The following is an 18,810-nucleotide window of genomic DNA, read 5'->3' as shown; positions in this document are numbered from 1 at the left end:
GACAGCAGCAGCTCAGCTCAGCTGGTACGGAACCGGAGGCAGCGTGCTGTGGCTCGGCTCACTCTGCCAAAATGTTTAGAATTACGATCCGGGCTGACATGGGATCCCTCTGGTTGTTATTCTGTATAATATATTCTCAGTTCTTGACCGTGTCCTCTGATGACATAGTGGTGGCGTGCGGCGGGTTTGTGAAGTCCGACGTTGAAATCAACTACTCTCTGATCGAGGTGAGAGTTCAAACGTCCCGGCTAGCTGCTAGCTAACAGTTAGCTGGTTTATCGTAGTAAGCTAAAGGTTAGGCGGAGACAGGAGGTTTACTTGAATGAAACGGCCATAAAATCAGTATATTTAACGTAGAGTTAACTCTCTGCCGCTACCAAACATAAATTAGAGCGGTTAATGTAATTACACGTCATTGTAGCTTTCTGCTATTTAGCTAGTTTGGGTGTTTTCTGTACGTAGTCACGGCTGAGTGAGTGAGTTTATATCTGAAATTGCATTAATATGTTTGTGTTACACATAATTACTCCCTGTTAAACTTAAAACCTGTCAGTGTTGATGAGGAAGACGTTAAATGCTGGTCACCAGTCCTAATCCTGCTCATTGACAGGATCCGTGGGATTAGCCATTTGACTGATTAGTGAAATGAATTTAATCCCAGATAGACTGGTCTGTTTGTTGATAACAGGGGATACTGGATATTCAACCAGTGTTCCCATTTAACTTACTAATCAAGCCTAATCGAGACTGGCCTTACAGCAATGAACAGTTCAGGTTAAGTAATTATTGATATACTTAATGAATAATTATAAATATACTTTGTGTTTTCTTTCATGCACAGATTAAACTGTACACTAAACAAGGTTCCTTGAAATATCAAACCGATTGTGCTCCAATCAATGGCTACTTCATGATCCCGCTCTACGACAAGGTATGGGGAATACTAATTCAACTACTTATACATTCAGTTTTTCATTGATGATGATTTAAATTTCTCTAATTTATTGTTTTTACAGGGAGACTTTGTTTTGAAGATTGAGCCTCCTCTTGGGTGGAGCTTTGGTAAGACTTGCAGCTCAATTCACAAACTATTAACTAGAATGGCACTCAGCAGAATGCATACCTCTGCCAAAGCCATCAGATGATAATCTGGATCCGTGTCAAGATTGTACAAAGTCATAGATCTCAACAACATAAATATGTCTGGTTCTTCCATGGACCATGCCTCATCCCTCCACCAAGTTTGGTGCAAATTGGTTCATTACTTTTTGTGTAATCCTGCGGACAAATAAACAGACACAGTTGAAAATGTAACATCCTTGGCAGAGGTAATAATGCCAACTGTTGCAAAATCTTAGCGGTTTGTATTATCTATGTACTAGCTTTTATGTCTTTTGTTCTCTGATGTGAACTCTCACCAGAGCCCACCAGTGTCGACCTCCATGTGGATGGAGTTAGTGACATCTGTACCAAAGAGGAAGACATCAACTTTGTTTTCACTGGCTTCTCAGTCTCAGGAACGGTGAGATGGATTCAGAATTTCCTCCCTTATGAATGCAATTATCTTAACTTTGAGACCCTAAAGTCTTGCAGCTTTATGCATGGTGAAAACTTGCTCCAGTGAACGACAGAGTGAGGTTCAGTCCCTCACACATGCATCAGGTTTTTGTGTGTGGATAATTTTGCAGTTATTTGTATGCCAAAGACAAGCTTCTACAAGAATTTTCTTGGAAAAGTATCTGTCAAGGAATTGCTTCATATCACAAAATATCTCTTACTACTGTATCATGTTTTTCCCTCATAATGTGTCTGGCTCAGGTTCTGAGTAAGGGCCATCTCCTGGGTCCGGCAGGAGTAGAAGTCAAACTGAGCCGAGCGGGAACAGAGGAGAAACTCCAGAGTGTCATCACACAGTCTGGAGGAAAGTAAGTGGCTCGTACCTTTCTGTTCAGTGGGGGTGCACAGGTGTTCCTGCAGTAAATGTATGTTTGAAATAGTGTGCTGTTTCACAACCTTTCCTTTGTTTGGATTTGCCAACACAGGTATACCTTCTTCAAAGTACTCCCTGGAAATTATGACATCACAGCTTCCCATCCCTCTTGGACTCTGGAGCAGGTCGGTATATTCGCTTTGGGTTTGACATGCTACAAAAGTCCCTCGACCGGGAGTTGAACCGTGGATGTTGTTGGAGTTATGTATGCTTCCTGTCAGTTTAGTTGTTTACTGGAGTTTTAGAATCCAAATATGAACAATGGAGTGGAGCTGTGAAGTTAATCTGTAATTCTAGCAACCATTCAACAATTAAAACCTATAGTTTTAGGCTTTGGTAAATTCTTAATAGAAAAAATATGTATATATATTTTGCTTCAGGTGACAACTCAAGTGAAGTGAACATAGTTATTTGTGACCCAAACATATGTGGAAAATATTGTTTACCTTTTTCCTTCAACCCTTTTGATTATAGTCATAACCCTGGTCTCCTTTGAATGGCAACTCTCAAAATTTTACAACCAAAAGGTCAGAATGAGAATACAGAAAAAAGAGATATTGAACCAAAACCGTACAGGCGCAAACATGGTAGAAATGTAGGCTTTTTTTTTTTTGCCTCACCTTTTTTTGTTATGAAAAAGAGAGTGTAAGTCTTGTATGCAGCAACTTTTTTTTATGGGAAAACACTTTGGAGCTATAGCCACACGCCTGTACCACTTCTGTTTCAACAGCTGTTGCAGTGATAAAGGGGTCAGGAGTCAATGTATAATTTGTCAGCGCTGTGGGATGGTGTACTTTAAAAGGTTAAGAGACAATAAAGATTTGTATCCACAGATGTCACCCACAAGTACCCCAGTATGATGATTTAGAAAGATGGATTAAGACCCTCTCTATACATCAATGGGCCTTTGGAACAGATGTGGGACTGCTCAGCGAGTTTGTAACTAATGATTTAAAGTGATAGTAAGATCAGACCCGTGTGTGTGAGACATCATTTTCACCCCCATAGTGTGTACACACTGCTGGGGTATCACAATATGACCGTTCGCTGTCTTGGAAGTGTCAGCGCTGTAGAGAAGGCACGATCTCAGAGGTGTTTTTTAATTTCTGTACCACTCGAGTGTAGACAACTTCATTATTCACCAACTCGCTCAGCTGATAAGGTTCCCTGTCAGGTTAGCAGGTTTCTATCTAATGATCTCCAGCAGTAATCACACTGCTCCTGACAGGGTCATTATTCCGACCCTCGCTGTAACTTACATGGCGACCTTTGCCGTCCTCCGACAGAGTACTACCTCGGTGCACGTCTCCAACGCCAATGCCCCGGCCACCGACCATCTGGTGGTTGGAGGCTACGATGTCTCGGGGGAGGTCCGCAGTGATGGAGAGCCCATGAAAGAGGTCAACTTCCTACTGTACTCAGCCACAGTCAAGAAAGAGGTAAACCAACATTATTTCACAAGCAATCGTACTGAGTGTGTAGTCTAGCCTTGATTATTTGAAGGAAATTACCATATTGCAGTTAATGCTTTAAAAGAAGTCGTACTGCTCATGGGATTTCTCTAATATCATAGAATTTAGTGTGTTTCAAGACAAAGTCAGGATTTTTTTTCTCAGCAGAAGTCTGGGAATATCAAAATGTAACTTTTTTTTTTTTTTTTAAGTCACTTTGACTTTGTTATTGTATTTTATAGAAAATGCCCTTCATGGGCATTTTCAGCAATAATAATAGTTGGTTTGCTCAATCTTTGTGTGTGTTTGTTGTGATTTGAAGGACGTCAATGGCTGTAACACGTCTCCGGTGGAGGGGGCAGATTCTGGTGACAGCTCCCTGGTTTACCTGTGCAGCGCTCTGTCGAGGGAAGATGGCACCTTCCTCTTCCCCTCTCTGGCCAGTGGAGAGTACACTGTGGTAAGGGTGCTCACACGCATAGTTTCCTGTGCGTCCCTCATGCTTTTAGAAAGGTCTTTTTGTCAGTATTTCATTGAGTTCACTTTAGCATTTCACTTGAATTTACCACATAAGCCCTTCAAAGGATATCACTACATCATGCTGTCACATGTTTCTCATAGGTTTGAATTCAGCTTGAATCCAGCAACTCTGCCGCTACCACTAAACACTGGTATATAGAGAGATAGCAACTGAATGTAAAACATGGAAACGGCTATTGCAGGAAAAACACTGGCTTTAAATAGTATCAAAAATGGGATTTGATTTCACGAGCTTCATCCTGCACACTGCATTGAGAATGACTCTGCCTCTCTCTCTCTCTCTTTCATGCAAACATAATTATTTTCCCTTTAATTCTGTTTGTGAAATTCTTCACATCAGGTGCCTTTCTACAGAGGAGAGAGGATCACTTTTGATGTCGCTCCATCTCGGATGAATTTCAAGGTTGAACACAACAGTTTGAAACTAGAGGTAAAGACTTGAATTAAATCTCTATTTATCAGCATTTGTTTTAACATTTAATTGTGGGTGTGGTCCATCACCTTGACATGCTATGCTGTTTCTGTCGCTCCACGTGTAGCCCATCTTTCGAGTCATGGGCTTCTCTGTGACAGGCCGAGTTCTCAACAGCCTCGGTGGGGAGGGTGTATCTGATGCTACAGTGTCCCTCAACAACCAGATCAAAGGTGAGCGTACTAGAAGACACTTTTCAAAAGCAGCAGACAGACGACCTAAAACTCGCGGAAGTGCGTTCAGTGGTTCTCATTGTGAACACGTTTTTTCACACTTGCTTGCTTTGCCTCTCTGTCCCCACAGTCGTCAGCAAGGAGGATGGTTCTTTCCGGTTGGAGAACATGACAGCTGGTACCTACACCATCCGTGTCAACAAGGAGCTCATGTTCTTTGAGCCGGTCACGGTGAAGATTGCCCCCAATACGCCACAACTTCCTGACATCATCACAGCAGGGTACGTCAGGCCCGCGCACTTCCTGCTTTAGCTGCATACACGCATGTTTCGGTTGTACACGTTTTGAAATTATGTATGGAAAAGTTTGCTGTTTGCTGTTTCATGTTGCCTCATTGCTGACAAGTCTTATAAAGTTCTGATGTTGGCCTCATCCCAGGTTCAGTGTGTGCGGCCAGATCTCCATCAGCCACCTGCCTGAGGGCATGAAGCAGCAGGGTCGCTACAAGGTCACACTGACACACATGGGCCAAGACAAAGCCTCCAGCCGCACTGTCGACTCTGACCCTCAGGGGGCCTTCTGCTTCCATGCCAAACCCGGAGACTACAGTGTCCATGTAAGACTTGATAAAACTTCCAGTAGTAGTAGTAGTTTTGTCTGCATTGGTTCGTAATTCAGAAATGGCCTGGAGCAAATTATTACTATTGTGTTTTCAGTTGTATTGGCAGAGATGTAACTAATTAAAGTGTGCATATAGTATAACAGTCACTTTGCGTTCTACATTATAACTTTGGTTTCACTTCCATGTGTTCAGGTGTCTCTCCCTGAGGCGGAGGTGAAAGCCGGCCTGGCTCTGCAGCCTCAAGCCCTGGAGGTCTCCCTTGTGGACCGGCCCCTCACAGACCTCCTTTTCACACAATTCATGGCTTCTGTCTCTGGAAAAGTCTACTGTCTTGGTAAGCACTTAGTCATATATGGCTTGGCTTGTCTCATCGTTAAAATGATTTTTTTTTTTACAAAATGTCGAGTAACTTGTCATATAAAGAAAGCAAAGAAGATGATGTAGGAGGAGATGCAGGACCTGACTCAGCTTCAGCCTACAAGAGTATTGAATTGTGTGGTTGATGTTTTTTCGCACAAGCTGACCTCATGTCCTCTGGTTGACCTCTAGCGTCCTGTGATGACCTCTCAGTAACCCTGCAACCAGTGAGTCGGCAGGGGGAGAGAAGGACAGTGGCTCTGTCTGGCAGCAACGATATCCTCAGCTTCTCCTTTGACAACGTTCTACCTGGGAAATACAAAGGTGAGGACTACCGCTAAGAATACTTTTCATTCTTTATAATAATATTAATATTCAGGGTTGATTAGAGCAATTACAAACCAGATAGTAGTGCATTTTTGGCACTTGGAGAAGTGCCTCAGCACTTGCGTGGAGCCTGATTGCAAAGTCAGCACACAGGTTTTGACTGGAGGATGTCAAAGCAAGTGTAGTGCATAACAGATCCCTCCATCCTACCTGCATTTGAGAATCCATCAAGGAATCACAGTAATTATTCTCTTAACGATTGTGGGGGAGATCAATTAGTAATTACAGTCCTTTCATCATAACTGGCGTTTAGCAGCAGCTTTTTGGAAGCGCACATTATTCAGCCGGTGTTTCTGTACCTTCTGGTGCTGCATCTATCTCCCTCACTGCTCAATACACACAATCTGTTTGTGTGTCTGCAAGCTATGTGCACACACAGCATCTTTCAGGCACATTTACTCAGCTTGTTGTGTTGCCAGGCCAGAGTAGTGTAAGAAGTTTACTTTCTTAAATATTTGTTTAAAGATGAGATAATTATAAGATCGTTAAGTGGAACGCTTCAGCTTCAAGTGATCATGGCATCTGAGGTTTTATCTTTTTAGGCCAGGGTGACAGATTTACTCCTTTCCAACAACTATTAACACATTTGTTTGTCTGTTACTTTTTATTTGAGTGTATTCATTTTTTTTTCGCCTCTCAGTGAGTATTTCTCATGAGGAGTGGTGCTGGAAGCATAAGTCCATGGAAGTGGAAGTTCTGGACTCTGACGTCTTGGGGGTGGAGTTCAGACAGATTGGCTACATCCTGCGCTGCTCCCTCTCCCATGCCATCACTTTGGTTAGTCACCGATACCCGACTTCATTAGCAGTACCTGGTGTGTGTGTCGTTACAGTTGGTGGCACGTCCACACGCATTACTCACATTCTAACTGCGTTCGTTTTTCTGTGCAGGAGTTCTTCCAGGATGGCAGCAAACCTGAGAACGTCGGCATGTACAACCTCTCAAAGGGAGTCAATCGCTTCTGCCTCTCCAAGCCCGGTGAGGTTCATTCTCCCGACCTCTCATTAGCTAAACATAGTGTGAATTAGCGTATTGAGAAAAGAAAATATCAGTGTACCAACTGTTCCCTTGTGTATAGTTAGAGCACAGTGTTTTGAGCCAAAAGGTCTGCGTCAGACTTAGCTAAATATAAAACTGGAGCAAAGTAATTAATCAACTAAAAATGGCTTGTCCAGGTGTTTACAAAGTCACCCCACGCTCCTGCCATCAGTTTGAGCAGGACTTCTACACCTACGATACGTAAGTAATCAGATGCTGTCCCCGTTTATTTCTGGGTTAAAAAAAAGTTCTCCCTGTGTACAATTCAATTAAACAATGACCCGTGTCTAACAGCTCGGCCCCCAGCATCCTGACCCTCACTGCAGTGCGCCATCACATGACCGGGCTCATCACCACTGACAAGATTCTAGATGTCACAGTTACCATCAAGTAAGACTCGTCATGGCTGGGCTCGTTTTTAGCAAACTCTGGGATTCATTAACATTCACCGCTGAGCATCAGTTTAAATGACGAGCTTAAATGTTTTGTTTTTTTGTTTTTTTTTCCCCAACCCTCTCCTCGGTCAGATCGTCCATCGAGAGCGAGCCGGCGCTGGTGCTGGGTCCCCTGCGGAGTCTGGAGGAGCAGCGGCAGGAGCAGCAGCTGCAAGAGATTCAACTTCGGCGCCAAGAGCGGGAGCGCCGCGCTGCCGAAGAGGACGGAGGTGCCAGGGAAGATAGCCCTCCAATCCAAGAGAAGGCTGATGAGCTGACAGGCCCGTTCCACTATGAGTTCTCCTACTGGGCCAGGTCAGTGGCTGCGGTTTAATTTATCATCTTTGCTCTTTACGACATAACAAAGTAAGGATTGCAACACTGCAAGATTGCAAGATCTGGAATGTGCTCAATGTCTTATAGCATTATAGCATAGCACATTTCAACAACAAGGCAATTCAAAGTGCTTTACATAAAGCATAAAAAGCATCAAGTATGAGAATCTCATTCAGTCTTGAATCAATGTATTGATGCAACGAGTTAATATTTACCGTACATGACTGCAGGGCTGGAGAGAAGATCACAGTGACTCCCTCCTCCAAGGAGCTGCTATTCTACCCACCTGAGGTAGAGGCCACTATCACTGGAGGTAAAATCCATCACACACATTGTAGTCTAACATTGTATTATGTCTATTTTTCCTTGTTATAGCTACTTCTTAGATCTTTCTTTCTTTACAGAAGTGTGTACCCTTGTGCTTAGAATATTTTAACTCCATCTTCATTGGTTGTGTAGAGAATCAGGAGAAAAAACAATGCAAACAATAAATTTCCCCTAATTCTGTAGCATGCTAAACAAGCTTCCTAAAAAGTAATAAACCTCTCCCTGTTGACAGAGTCCTGTCCAGGTCGGCTGGTGGACATCACTGGGCGTGCGGGTCTGTTCCTGGAGGGCAAGGTGTCACCAGAGCTCCAGGGTGTAGAGATCGCCATCAGTGAAAGAGGAGCTGCTTCTCCGCTCATTACTGTGGCCACCAATGAGATGGGAGCATACAGGTATGAGAACCTAGCACTTCGAATTTGAGATAAAAAATAAAGTGCATGAGTCTAGAGGTAGGATATTCCAGAGTGCTTACTAATGGTGATGGTAATGTCTATCTTTGGGTTCTGCTATAAATGTATGTGCTTAGCTGGTCATTATAGACTAACTGGCAGATCCATAAATACATTAAGGCCAAAAGGAGTGTTGAAACGGCAGCAACGTCTGGGTTCTTGTTAAAACTCTGGCTCTAATATAGCTTGCTAGTCAGGCCCAGATAGTTGAAATGGGTTTTAGAAGCTTCTGTTAGAGGTGGTCAGCCAAATGGATAATTAAATCACAATTTGTGCCAGAGAGACCAACTGGCCTCATGGTAAACACTGTCAGAAGCCGCACACAAGAGTGAAAAGGCTGAGAGATTTTAATACATGAAGAACTGCGTCAGTGCCGTCTGTGGAATGAAAATTATATTGAAGCTTTTGACTTCCACTGTTTATTATATTTATTAAAGCTTGCTGAGTTGATCTTCTCCAGTGGTCACACGGATGTTGTTTTACATGCAGACGAGCCGTTTCTAGAGACATGAATACATCTCATTTCAGACTCAGTGTGACTGACCTACACTTTCCCAGGATACAGTTAAATCTGATCTCCTTTGCGAAACATCAATAAATCCACTTAGAAATCATAGGAAAAAAAGATTCTCCTTACAACTCCAAAACTTGCCCAAGAATCATCACATTTTAAAGTTTTCTTCCGTGTCCATGTAGTTCAGTGATAGTTGTCTGCACGTCACAACAGGAACAGCTAGTAGCTAGTTCCTCATACTTTTAATGGTGTGAATTTGCTAAATTGTAAACACATGTCTACTAAAAATATGGGACACAAGTATTTGCCCACAGCTAACTGGCTTTACTTTCTGTTGTTGTCAAAGTTGATTATCTACCAAATAGAAGTAAGACAAAGAATGATAGTTGCACTATAAATATTTATTTGACATTACTGTTGCTCACATGACAGTTTGTGTAGGTGCAATTTTAGATGTCAAAATGGAGTGGCAGTAGTTTCGCTTCACATTCTGCCCTCTGGAGGATCCTCTGAAGGTGTTGGGTCTCTGGAGGGTTTGTCAGCAGTTTCATTGAGACCTGCACAAAAAATAATTCTCCGCATGCAGTTTTGGGTTTTGACTTTTAAATGTCAGAGTCAACATTATCCAGTTAATGTGTAGCAATGCTTTTTTGTGGGTGGTATTTTCTTACCAAAAAGTTGTTTTTGATTTACGTTGGATGGAATTCTGAACTGTTATCTGCCATTATGTCTTTCTGTATTGTATGTGGGCTAGTGTAGTAACCGCGTGACGCATACTATGAAACATGCAACCACCTTATTTCTCCTCTCGTTCCCTCCAGTGTGGGTCCCCTTCACAGCGACCGGCAGTACGACATCAGTGCTAGTAAAGAAGGTTTCGTCCTGAGTCCAGTGGAGGGAACCCAGGGAGATTTCAAGGCGTTCGCTCTGGCTGGTGTCACCTTCAAGGTACAAGTGGCCACCCCTCTCACTTGAATGCATTTTACATCCCAGTATTCACCACCCTCTTTTACATCAGCGGTACATAGCTGACACTTTTCACCCGGAGTATCTGACAATTAAAGCCCTTTGTTCTCATTTACTACTCTCACTGATTATGTGCTTTAAAGTGAATATGAAATGACTTGATGAAAAGCCCTTGTTAGTATGTTTTCATAAAATATAATTGAAAAGAAAATCTCACTGATGATAGTTGAATCAGTTTTCTGCTTTGCTGTGTGCTGTCAGTGCCTCACTTTGTACTGCTTCTTTTTTTTTTTTATGGGTCTGCACTTATGTACAGTGACCATGAGATCCTGGCACAAAGGATCATTGTCGCTTTCCCTTTCAGACTGTCAGATAAATTGCTTTGAAATCTTCTGTACGACATTTATAAAGAGAGTTTTGTGTCCTTGTTTATCCTTCTTTTGTAAATCCTCCCTGAAATAGAACACTAAGAGAGACTGAACTCACCTGTCAGCCTGATTATGTGCTGTGTTTCACAGTATGGCTCTGACAATTTGAGCCACAACTGACTAATTTCATGATTTTCAAGAATTGCCTGTGTGAATTTGTTTTCATTGCAACAGACATTTAATCCGCATCGTCGTTTATTTTGAAAATACTGGAAGAGTTTAATCACTTACCTCCCAGTTCAGCCACAGTTAGAAGTTATTTCAAATATGTGCAATTTCTATTACTCAAAATTGGACGTTTGGCCTCATGTGGTTTAATATGCAGCTGAAAGATAAGTGAAATCAATCATTAGTTGTCAAATCATGAGATCTGTAACCTGTTCTCTACCTCTCTTTCCCTTCTTTCAATAGATCAAATCAGAGGAAGGTCATCCCCTGTCAGGCGTCCTTCTGTCTCTGAGTGGAGGACAGTTTCGTTCCAACCTTTTGACCCAGGACACTGGCCTGCTCACCTTTAATAACCTGGTAGGGATCCAGCAGTTTGTTCATTTGGTTTCACCATTGTACTTAAGCTGTAAGATGTCAGTCCACCAAGCTGTAAAGCAGATTGTAGGGATGCTTTGACCTTTGTTCTCTAGCTGACGTTAATATTTTCTACTCTTTATTCAACATAATCACTGCTTTCATCTCCTCAGAGTCCTGGTCAGTATTACTTCAAGCCCATGATGAAGGAGTTCCGCTTTGAGCCGGCATCTCAGATGATCACAGTGGAGGAAGGTCAAAACCTCAGTATCGATATAACTGGCATTAAGACTGCATACAGGTACACAAATGTACATTGAACAGTAATTTTCTGTTTAGTTTGGCCCCCAAGTGTAAACATGTCTGTCTCAACATCTACAGTGTGTCACTGTAATGTACAGTGGTGTGCAAAAGGTTTAGGCACTAAAAGTAAAGTGAGGATGCTTTCAAAGATAATGTCACAAAGTTTTTTTATTCATCAGTTAACTTCATACAAAGTGGAGTAAACACTAAAATCTATTCAGTATTCGGTGTGACCACTCTTTGCCTTAAAAACAGCAGCAGTTCTCCCCGGGACACCTGTGCACAGTTTAAAGTGTTTGGTATTTAGGTCTTGAGTCACAGTTGGTCTGTGGGTTTAGTCCGTCTCAGTGTCTTCTGTCTCTTCAAGTAATCCCAGACTGACTCCATGATGTTGAGATCAGGGCTCTGTGGGGGACAGACCATCTGTTGCACGACTCTTTGTTCTTAGTGTCTCTGAAGATAGTTCTTTTTGACTCTGGCTGTATGTCTGGGCTCATTGTTATGCTGCAGGCCAATCAGACTCCTTTTTTGCGGAGTGCCAGTACTTACCTGCTGTTTGTTGAATCCAGAAATGTCCTTTCCACACGTGTCTTATCAGTGTCATGGTCTTGTGCCCTTGTCCTCAGCTGCTACGGAGCGGTGCAGTCTCTGAGTGGGGATGCAGAGCGGGATGTTGCCGTGGAGGCGGTGGGTCAGGGAGAGTGCAGCATCTACAGCGAGGACACCGTCACTGATGAGGAGGGCCGCTTCAGACTCAGGGGTCTGCTGGTAAGGATGCTAGAAACCCGTCTGGTAAAAAACCCTTGAGTAAGCTGCATTTGGCACCGCATGAATAATTATACACAGTAAGGATATTGAATCTCTGAAATGGTTTACTTAGTAAATCGTAAATGACTGAATTACTGAATGTTTCCTTGCAGCCCAGTTGCAAGTATCTGATTCAGCTGCGCGCTGAAGGCAACGACCACATAGAGAGGGCTCTACCACAACACAGAGCTATAGAGGTAAGCAACAAAATTATTGCAGGCTTCTTCTGGTCCACACAGTTTTCCAGATGTGGTAACAGTCGTCCAGCTTTTGGAAAATTCAAGAAACTATAAGCAACTGTTAGCTCAGATGGAACTGATTTAACTGATTTAACCAATGGTATTAATCAGTCAGAATTCTTATTGTCGGTCAACAGTTAAGCGGTTAAATAAGAACAACCTCATTTTTCTCTTTTGTTTTGTGTTTTTGGAGGTGTGGGGGGGGTGATCAAAATGTTCCCACACTGCTGACATGAATGTGCTCAGAGGGAGGGAGGGAGGGAGGGAGGGAGGGAGGGAGGGGGCGGGCTCTGCAATGTCAGGGTTATTCTCCATCATGAACTAATGGTTGGACCGAAATAGTAAGGTGACACGCGCAGTTGGAAAACATTGAAATAGGTGCCTGTCCTAACATCAAATAGAATAATAATTTAGTGATTTACATGTGTCATAGTGTTAGTTGTGAAATGTCGTCGTTGTGTGTGTGTGTGTGTGTGTGTGTGTGTGTGTGTGTGTGTGTGTGTGTGTGTGTGTGTGTGTGTGTGTGTGTGTGTGTGTGTGTGTGTGTGCGTGTGTGTGTGTGTGTGTGTTTTTTAATTTAACAGAGTAAACAATGGCGGGATTAATCAATAATTATTTGTTGTCAGGTTGCATGTTCTACAAAACAAACACTTTGGAATTTTTCTTTAACTTTATTTTTAACAGTATTTAATTGCCATGATGAAGAGTCCATTTAGTAGCTGTTCAGGAGCTATTGATCACAGCATGTGATCTTCATAAGAAGATTTTCACTTTAAGTAATTCTCCTCCATGTTGGCTTTAAAGCCCAGGGTCATAGATCATTTTTGATGTTGACCACTGTGTTTCGATCAAAAGCTCCAGAACAGCTACTAAACACACCTTGTTGTGAGTTTGTTTTTTCAGCTGCTGTTTCCAAGATTAAGAATGAACATTGAACCTTTGCATTAACATATAATCACTGTCATAGTCATTTTCCTTTATGCTTTGCACTGCAGTAACACAGTAATGAAAACTAGATCCGGAGGTATGGAAAACTTTTGTAATTGAATTGTTGAAATGACTGTGGGAACCCTGTGATTATGACTTATCAGCAGCCTTATCACATGGGTCCTTTTCTATACACAGAACAAAAGCAGCGATAATCCCATTGCAAGTTTAAACCTCTCGGTTCATAATTTTAGCTTGCCTGAAAAGTGCAGGCCCCCTAATCTCTCTGGCAAGACTGGAAATGCCTTAATTCCACTTAATTCTCTGTTATTATCACACCGTGTGACTTGTACAAAGCTTTTATCCAGAGTTGGTATTTTCTTCAGTAGTTTAAGGTTGTATCTGTACAGTAAGATTGGTGTGTTAATTCTCAGGTTGGCAGCAGTGACATTGAAGGGATCAACATCATCGCCTTCAGACAGATCAATCAGTTTGACCTCAGCGGAAACGTCATCACGTCCCCGGAACATCTCCCAACACTATCGGTACGACTGCTTGACTCATGTTATCGCTGCATCTCCCCTTGCGATGGTCAAGTGGCAGTTATTTATCCTCTTTTGGATCTGCCCAGGTGAAGCTGTATAGGAGCGACAATCTGGACAATCCAATCAACAGCGTCTCACTGGGACAGTCCCTCTTCTTCCACTTCCCTCCTCTGGACAGAGATGGAGAGGTATCAGCTTGTAATCCCACTATTTAGTCTGAATTAAGGCTACAACAAAATGCTCATACTTATAAAACAAAAGTCAGATTTTCTTGTCTACATTATTCGGTTGTTGTAAGTGGTTATAAAATGTCTTAATATGCTTTTATATTTCACAAAATGTGTCAACTGCGTCAGACATAACCATGACCCAGGACATGCGGCTGTTAGATCTACAGTCAGCTCTCTCTGTCTTCTCCAGACCTATGTTCTGATGCTGTACTCCACGCTGTCCCGCTCCCAGTACGACTTCACTCTGCCCCAGGTCTCCTTCACCTCCAGCGGCTACCACAAGCACGTCACACTCACCTTCAACCCCACTGTAAGATACAGATGCTTTCTTTAAAACTAGATCTGCTGTTTGATAGAGTGGATATGTTCCCTTCTCACTGCAAAGAACAACAGGAATGATGAGTTAAAGAGAGACTGTTTCTTTTTTATCGAAACAGTATTGATTGGGTTGTTCCCCTTGGAAGTGTCTCATCTCGTTGTGTGTGTGTGTGTGTGTGTGTGTGTGTGTGTGTGTGTGTGTGTGTGTGTGTGTGTGTGTGTGTGTGTGTGTGTGTGTGTGTGTGTGTGTGTGTGTGTGTGTGTGTGTGTGTGTGTGTGTGTGTGTGTGTGTGTGTGTGTGTGTGTGTGTGTGTGTGTGTGTGTGTGTGTGTGTGTGTGTGTGTGTGTGTGTGTGTGTGTGTGTGTGTGTGTGTGTGTGTGTGTGTGTGTGTGTGTGTGTGTGTGTGTGTGTGTTGTGTGTGTGTGTGTGTGTGTGTGTGTGTGTGTGTGTGTTCTCGTTCCCCCAGCGTAAAGTGCCTGATCAGGATGTTGCCCAAGGCTCCTACATAGCTCTGCCCCTCACTCTGCTGCTCCTGTTAGCAGCGTACAACCATGAGAAGGTAAATAAGCAGCTTCACATCCTCAAGACATTATGTTCAAAGAGCTTTTCTTGTTCCACTGTTGAATTTCGATTTAGTTGGTTTAAACCTCACTGGACTTTGGCCTTATCATGGCAAATCCTAAAATCTGGCATGACATCAAGAAGAATGTCCTACTTCTACTTAGTTTTCATGTTTTATAATCGGTTCTTCTTTCATTTATTCATTCATTCAAGTTAATCACATTATTGTCTCAAGTGAGAAACTGTTAATCCAAAAAGCCCTTGTTTAATACCTTTTGCTGACCTGTTTTTGCAGGTGATCCCCCTGCTGTTACAGGTCGTGAACCGTATCCAGGGAGTGAGGAGCATGGCCCAAGCCAGCGGGGACAGTGCCGCCCTGGATGAAGCCAAACGTCAGGCCAAGAGACAGAAAGCCAGGCGCACATGAGTACACAACCACGGCTCACCCCAGACCACACCTTTGTACGCTAAACGGCACACTAGCACCCACAGTCCACAGCCAGCGCTGGGTTTAACTCCTCCTGCAGCCGCGGCGGCTGACGATGGGTGCTAGTAAACTGTTTAGTTAGCTGAGATGTGATTTGCCCCCAAGTGAAGCCCAACATGAACCACTCGACGCGCATTACCCACCACCTCATCAGCCATTCAGATTCACTGGACTGATAGCTGACATTTTACAGGTTGTTTTTGTTGATTTTTTTTTTTTTTTTTTCCCAGAACACTCATTGTCTAAAAAAATATTGTCAATATTTGTGATAGAGTATGAGCCATTTTTATACCTTTGTAATTTATCTAGGAGAGCTAAAATCTTTTGTGTTTTGAAAGCACTTGAATGCTTTTGCTATCTATCCTCACATTATTTTAGGACTATCAGGCACTGTGGATAACCATGTGTCTCGCCTACCAACCAGCGTCGGGGTCAATTCAGACAATACGCAAAAGTGATTTTCATCAGAAGCTGAAGCTGGAGTTTGATGAAATCTAATCAGAACTACCAGTATTAACTTTTAAAGATTTATGGTTTAAATGTGTAAGGGCTCACATAAGGGTCAAAAAGACTTTCAGCTTGAGAAACGATCGACAGAAATGTTTTTAAGCTTGTGGTTGTATAGCACCCTTGTAATCCTGGTGGAAAAAACATGAGAAATTGAAGTTAAGAATGTCCAAATGATATTTGTGCTAAAAGATTTATTGTTTCGAAAAAAAAAAAAGTAAAGTTTTCACACATTACTTAATTTTGTGAACATCAAAGCACAGATTCGGAGTACAGTAGTTTAGACACTATGAACTACAAAACGCTTCAAAATATCCACAAACCTTTTAACAGGTCTACAAAGGCTGATAAACAACTATAAGCTCTTAATGTTTTTAAACATCATTTCACAAGCTCATAATCTTTTTGTCACTTATTTGAACCCATAAGTTTGATCTTAAACTGCATTGACCACCGTAATGCCATCGCAAACAGGGGATTCTGTAACTGCTTACTGTGATTGAAAGGCAGCCAAAGATGTTGACAGCTAATAACTGCTTCATACCGTTGTCACTTAAGTGTAAAACACCCATGAGTTACTGTAATGGACTCCATCCACTCCTGATGGTACTTTATAAGCTGTTAAGCGTGATGCAAGATTGACTCGATGTCTCTGTTAGCTCAGGAAAGTGATGGTGGATAAGATGCTGCAAATTTGGGTTTGAATACTGTGTGAAGAGACTTATTTTTCTTTTTTTTTCTTTTGGAGGGTCAGGTCAGGAAGGGGGGTAGGGTGTTTTAGGGGATAATGAATAGTTAATTAATTTATTAACATATGTCTAATCAGATGTGAATGTTTTTTGAAAGTGTGTTGTTTTTTTGTTTTTTTTTTTGGAACAAAAATCTGTCCCATGAAGTGTGTAACAAGTTATTTTAAAGAGCAACGTAAAATTTAATAAGACTCCTATCCACAGAGGTGAGTTTGAGTGAGAATATGTTCAAAGGGTCTGTCACGACCTTGAGTTAAACTTAAAAAGATAAGGCAGAGTTGTAATTTTGAAAGCACATTGTCTTACTGCTCAGCTGTTTAATGCACTGTGAAAACTATGGACCCCTATTATTTTCCTGTATTCAATTCATCTGCTCTGAGTTGTGGCTGACTTTCGCTGAAAGATGAAAAGGCCACTGGCTATTTACTGAGTTGAAAGATATTCCAATTAGTCCACATTTAGGAGGCGTTGATTAGTTTGGTTGGGGTGGGAGAGAGAGGTGGGGTGAAATTGTCATTTGTCATTTGGCAAGAATCTGTTTAATTTTTTTTTTTTTTTTTGAGATAATGAATAAAGTTTGACTGGAAGAAAATTAACTCAATTGTTTTATGGTTTTGCCTCTAGGGGGCAGTGTAATGCTAGACATTAATATTTTCACTAAGAATGGCAAGAATTGCAGATTTCATAATTTTTAATCTTAAAAGAACAAAAGTTATATTGTGCTATTTTAGTTAAGGATCAAAAAAATGTGGAGTACCCCCCAGAAAACCAGTTAGTATCAGACTGATCTCATTATTCTTTCTCTTCACCCAAGCAGCACAACAACATGGACAAGGCTTGTCTAAGAAGGGTTAAACGCTCTAAGAGCAGAGCTGTCTGTAAAGGACCGTTTTCAGCTTAAATCCCTTTTGTTCTAATGTGTCTAAATCCCTCTGTGCTCTGTCTTGACAGCTTTGCCTCACTGCCTCTCTGTGCTGTCTACTGGATAATGTAAAATGTGTCAGATATTAATGAACAACAGTAGGCCCAACTCCAGCAGAGGCAGAAAAAGCCTCTCAAAAGATGTTCTACCACCTTTGTTTTTGGTCAGTAGTGAACAGACAATATCAGATGAACACCAGAGTTTATGGACAAAAACAACTTATGTTGGGGGGGGGGGGGGACTAGCTTCCATCGTCAGTCAACAATAGACAAAACACATTAACAGCAGACCACAGCAACCCAGACATTAGTGTTTGTAATAGATACTGTGGTAATAGATCAACCGTTAGGGTTAGTTGTTGCGTGTCTCCTAAAGTTTTCACACCAGACATTTTGACCTGTCATACCAGTGGAAGCACAGGTGGAACTAATTACATTAACGAGGGTTTCAGTTCATTCAACTCAGGTGTGACTCTTCCTCAGCCCTGGTAATGTGCATGCTACTCTGCTAGCATGACTTACTGGGACACTTTAACGGAATACGACTTTGTTAATGCTGGTAATTACACCTGCCTTTCCTGCCATGACATGTCAACGTGACTGCTGTGAAGAAGGTCTATTTTTGACCGATTGTCACACAGAAACGCATCCCTGTCACACCATTAGCTTTTCAAATTTTTGTGGCTAATATTGTAGCAAGTAATTGCTGACTTACACATCCAGACAGAGAGCAACAAGAGGTTCCAGTTGGAGTTGTGTTTCTGGCTACCTGGTAAGTCCATTATTTCCTGACATTTTTGTTCTGGCTCTGGAGCCTACACCAACCTCTGAGGAAAGTGTCTTGGTGTTTAACTTGCTAAATGCTGGCCTTTATTCTTTTAGAGAGGTGCAATGGTTGTGTGCATGTTACTGTGTGTGGTATTTGGTAAAATGGTATATGACATGGCATTCACAATAGTGATAAAGTCAAAGTGATTTACTTGCTTGAATGTTGTTGGAGGCAAGGGATATTTTTTCCATTATTCTCATTTTTGTCTGTTCTTTCTAGTTTAAAAATATTGAACTGGTGGACACATTTGAGATGGTGCTGTCCTGCACAGTGAGGGCTGCCTCCTTATACTCTGTCCACTCCTGTGAAAAATAAGAGCTAAGAGCTTGCCCCTAAATACACAGCCTTTTGACGGTAGCTGAGACTGCACTGGGCTCATC

General features: G+C 42.1%; 1 protein-coding gene across 1 annotated transcript; it reads left to right on the top strand.

The window, feature by feature from the left end:
- Nucleotides 1–35: 35 nt before the first annotated feature.
- nomo (nodal modulator) lies at nucleotides 36–17,276 on the top strand. The gene is made up of 31 exons (XM_056371761.1): nucleotides 36–227; nucleotides 842–931; nucleotides 1,017–1,062; nucleotides 1,422–1,522; nucleotides 1,819–1,925; nucleotides 2,043–2,115; nucleotides 3,277–3,429; nucleotides 3,764–3,901; nucleotides 4,322–4,411; nucleotides 4,521–4,626; nucleotides 4,757–4,907; nucleotides 5,065–5,242; nucleotides 5,441–5,582; nucleotides 5,798–5,929; nucleotides 6,633–6,769; nucleotides 6,883–6,970; nucleotides 7,168–7,231; nucleotides 7,325–7,420; nucleotides 7,558–7,779; nucleotides 8,031–8,113; nucleotides 8,360–8,519; nucleotides 9,912–10,038; nucleotides 10,896–11,009; nucleotides 11,180–11,307; nucleotides 11,936–12,077; nucleotides 12,230–12,313; nucleotides 13,717–13,827; nucleotides 13,914–14,015; nucleotides 14,248–14,367; nucleotides 14,843–14,935; nucleotides 15,233–17,276. The coding sequence occupies exons 1-31, from the start codon at nucleotides 72–74 to the stop codon at nucleotides 15,362–15,364; spliced, it is 3,666 nt and encodes a 1,221-aa protein (XP_056227736.1). The 5' UTR covers nucleotides 36–71; the 3' UTR covers nucleotides 15,365–17,276.
- The last annotated feature ends 1,534 nt before the right edge of the window (nucleotides 17,277–18,810 follow it).

This window comes from Seriola aureovittata, chromosome 3 (assembly GCF_021018895.1).
Source record: "Seriola aureovittata isolate HTS-2021-v1 ecotype China chromosome 3, ASM2101889v1, whole genome shotgun sequence".
Lineage (NCBI taxonomy): Eukaryota > Metazoa > Chordata > Actinopteri > Carangiformes > Carangidae > Seriola > Seriola aureovittata.
Note: the sequence above shows the minus strand (reverse complement) of the source record. Positions and strands in the feature narration are given on the sequence as shown.

Bases quoted from the DNA above. Each gene is read 5' to 3' on its own strand.
- nomo (XM_056371761.1), top strand. From the start codon at position 72: ATGTTTAGAATTACGATCCGGGCTGACATGGGATCCCTCTGGTTGTTA. The intron at 3,902-4,321 runs GTAAGGGTGCTC...TCTTCACATCAG, and splicing joins CCAGTGGAGAGTACACTGTG to GTGCCTTTCTACAGAGGAGA. The intron at 13,828-13,913 runs GTACGACTGCTT...GGATCTGCCCAG, and splicing joins AACATCTCCCAACACTATCG to GTGAAGCTGTATAGGAGCGA.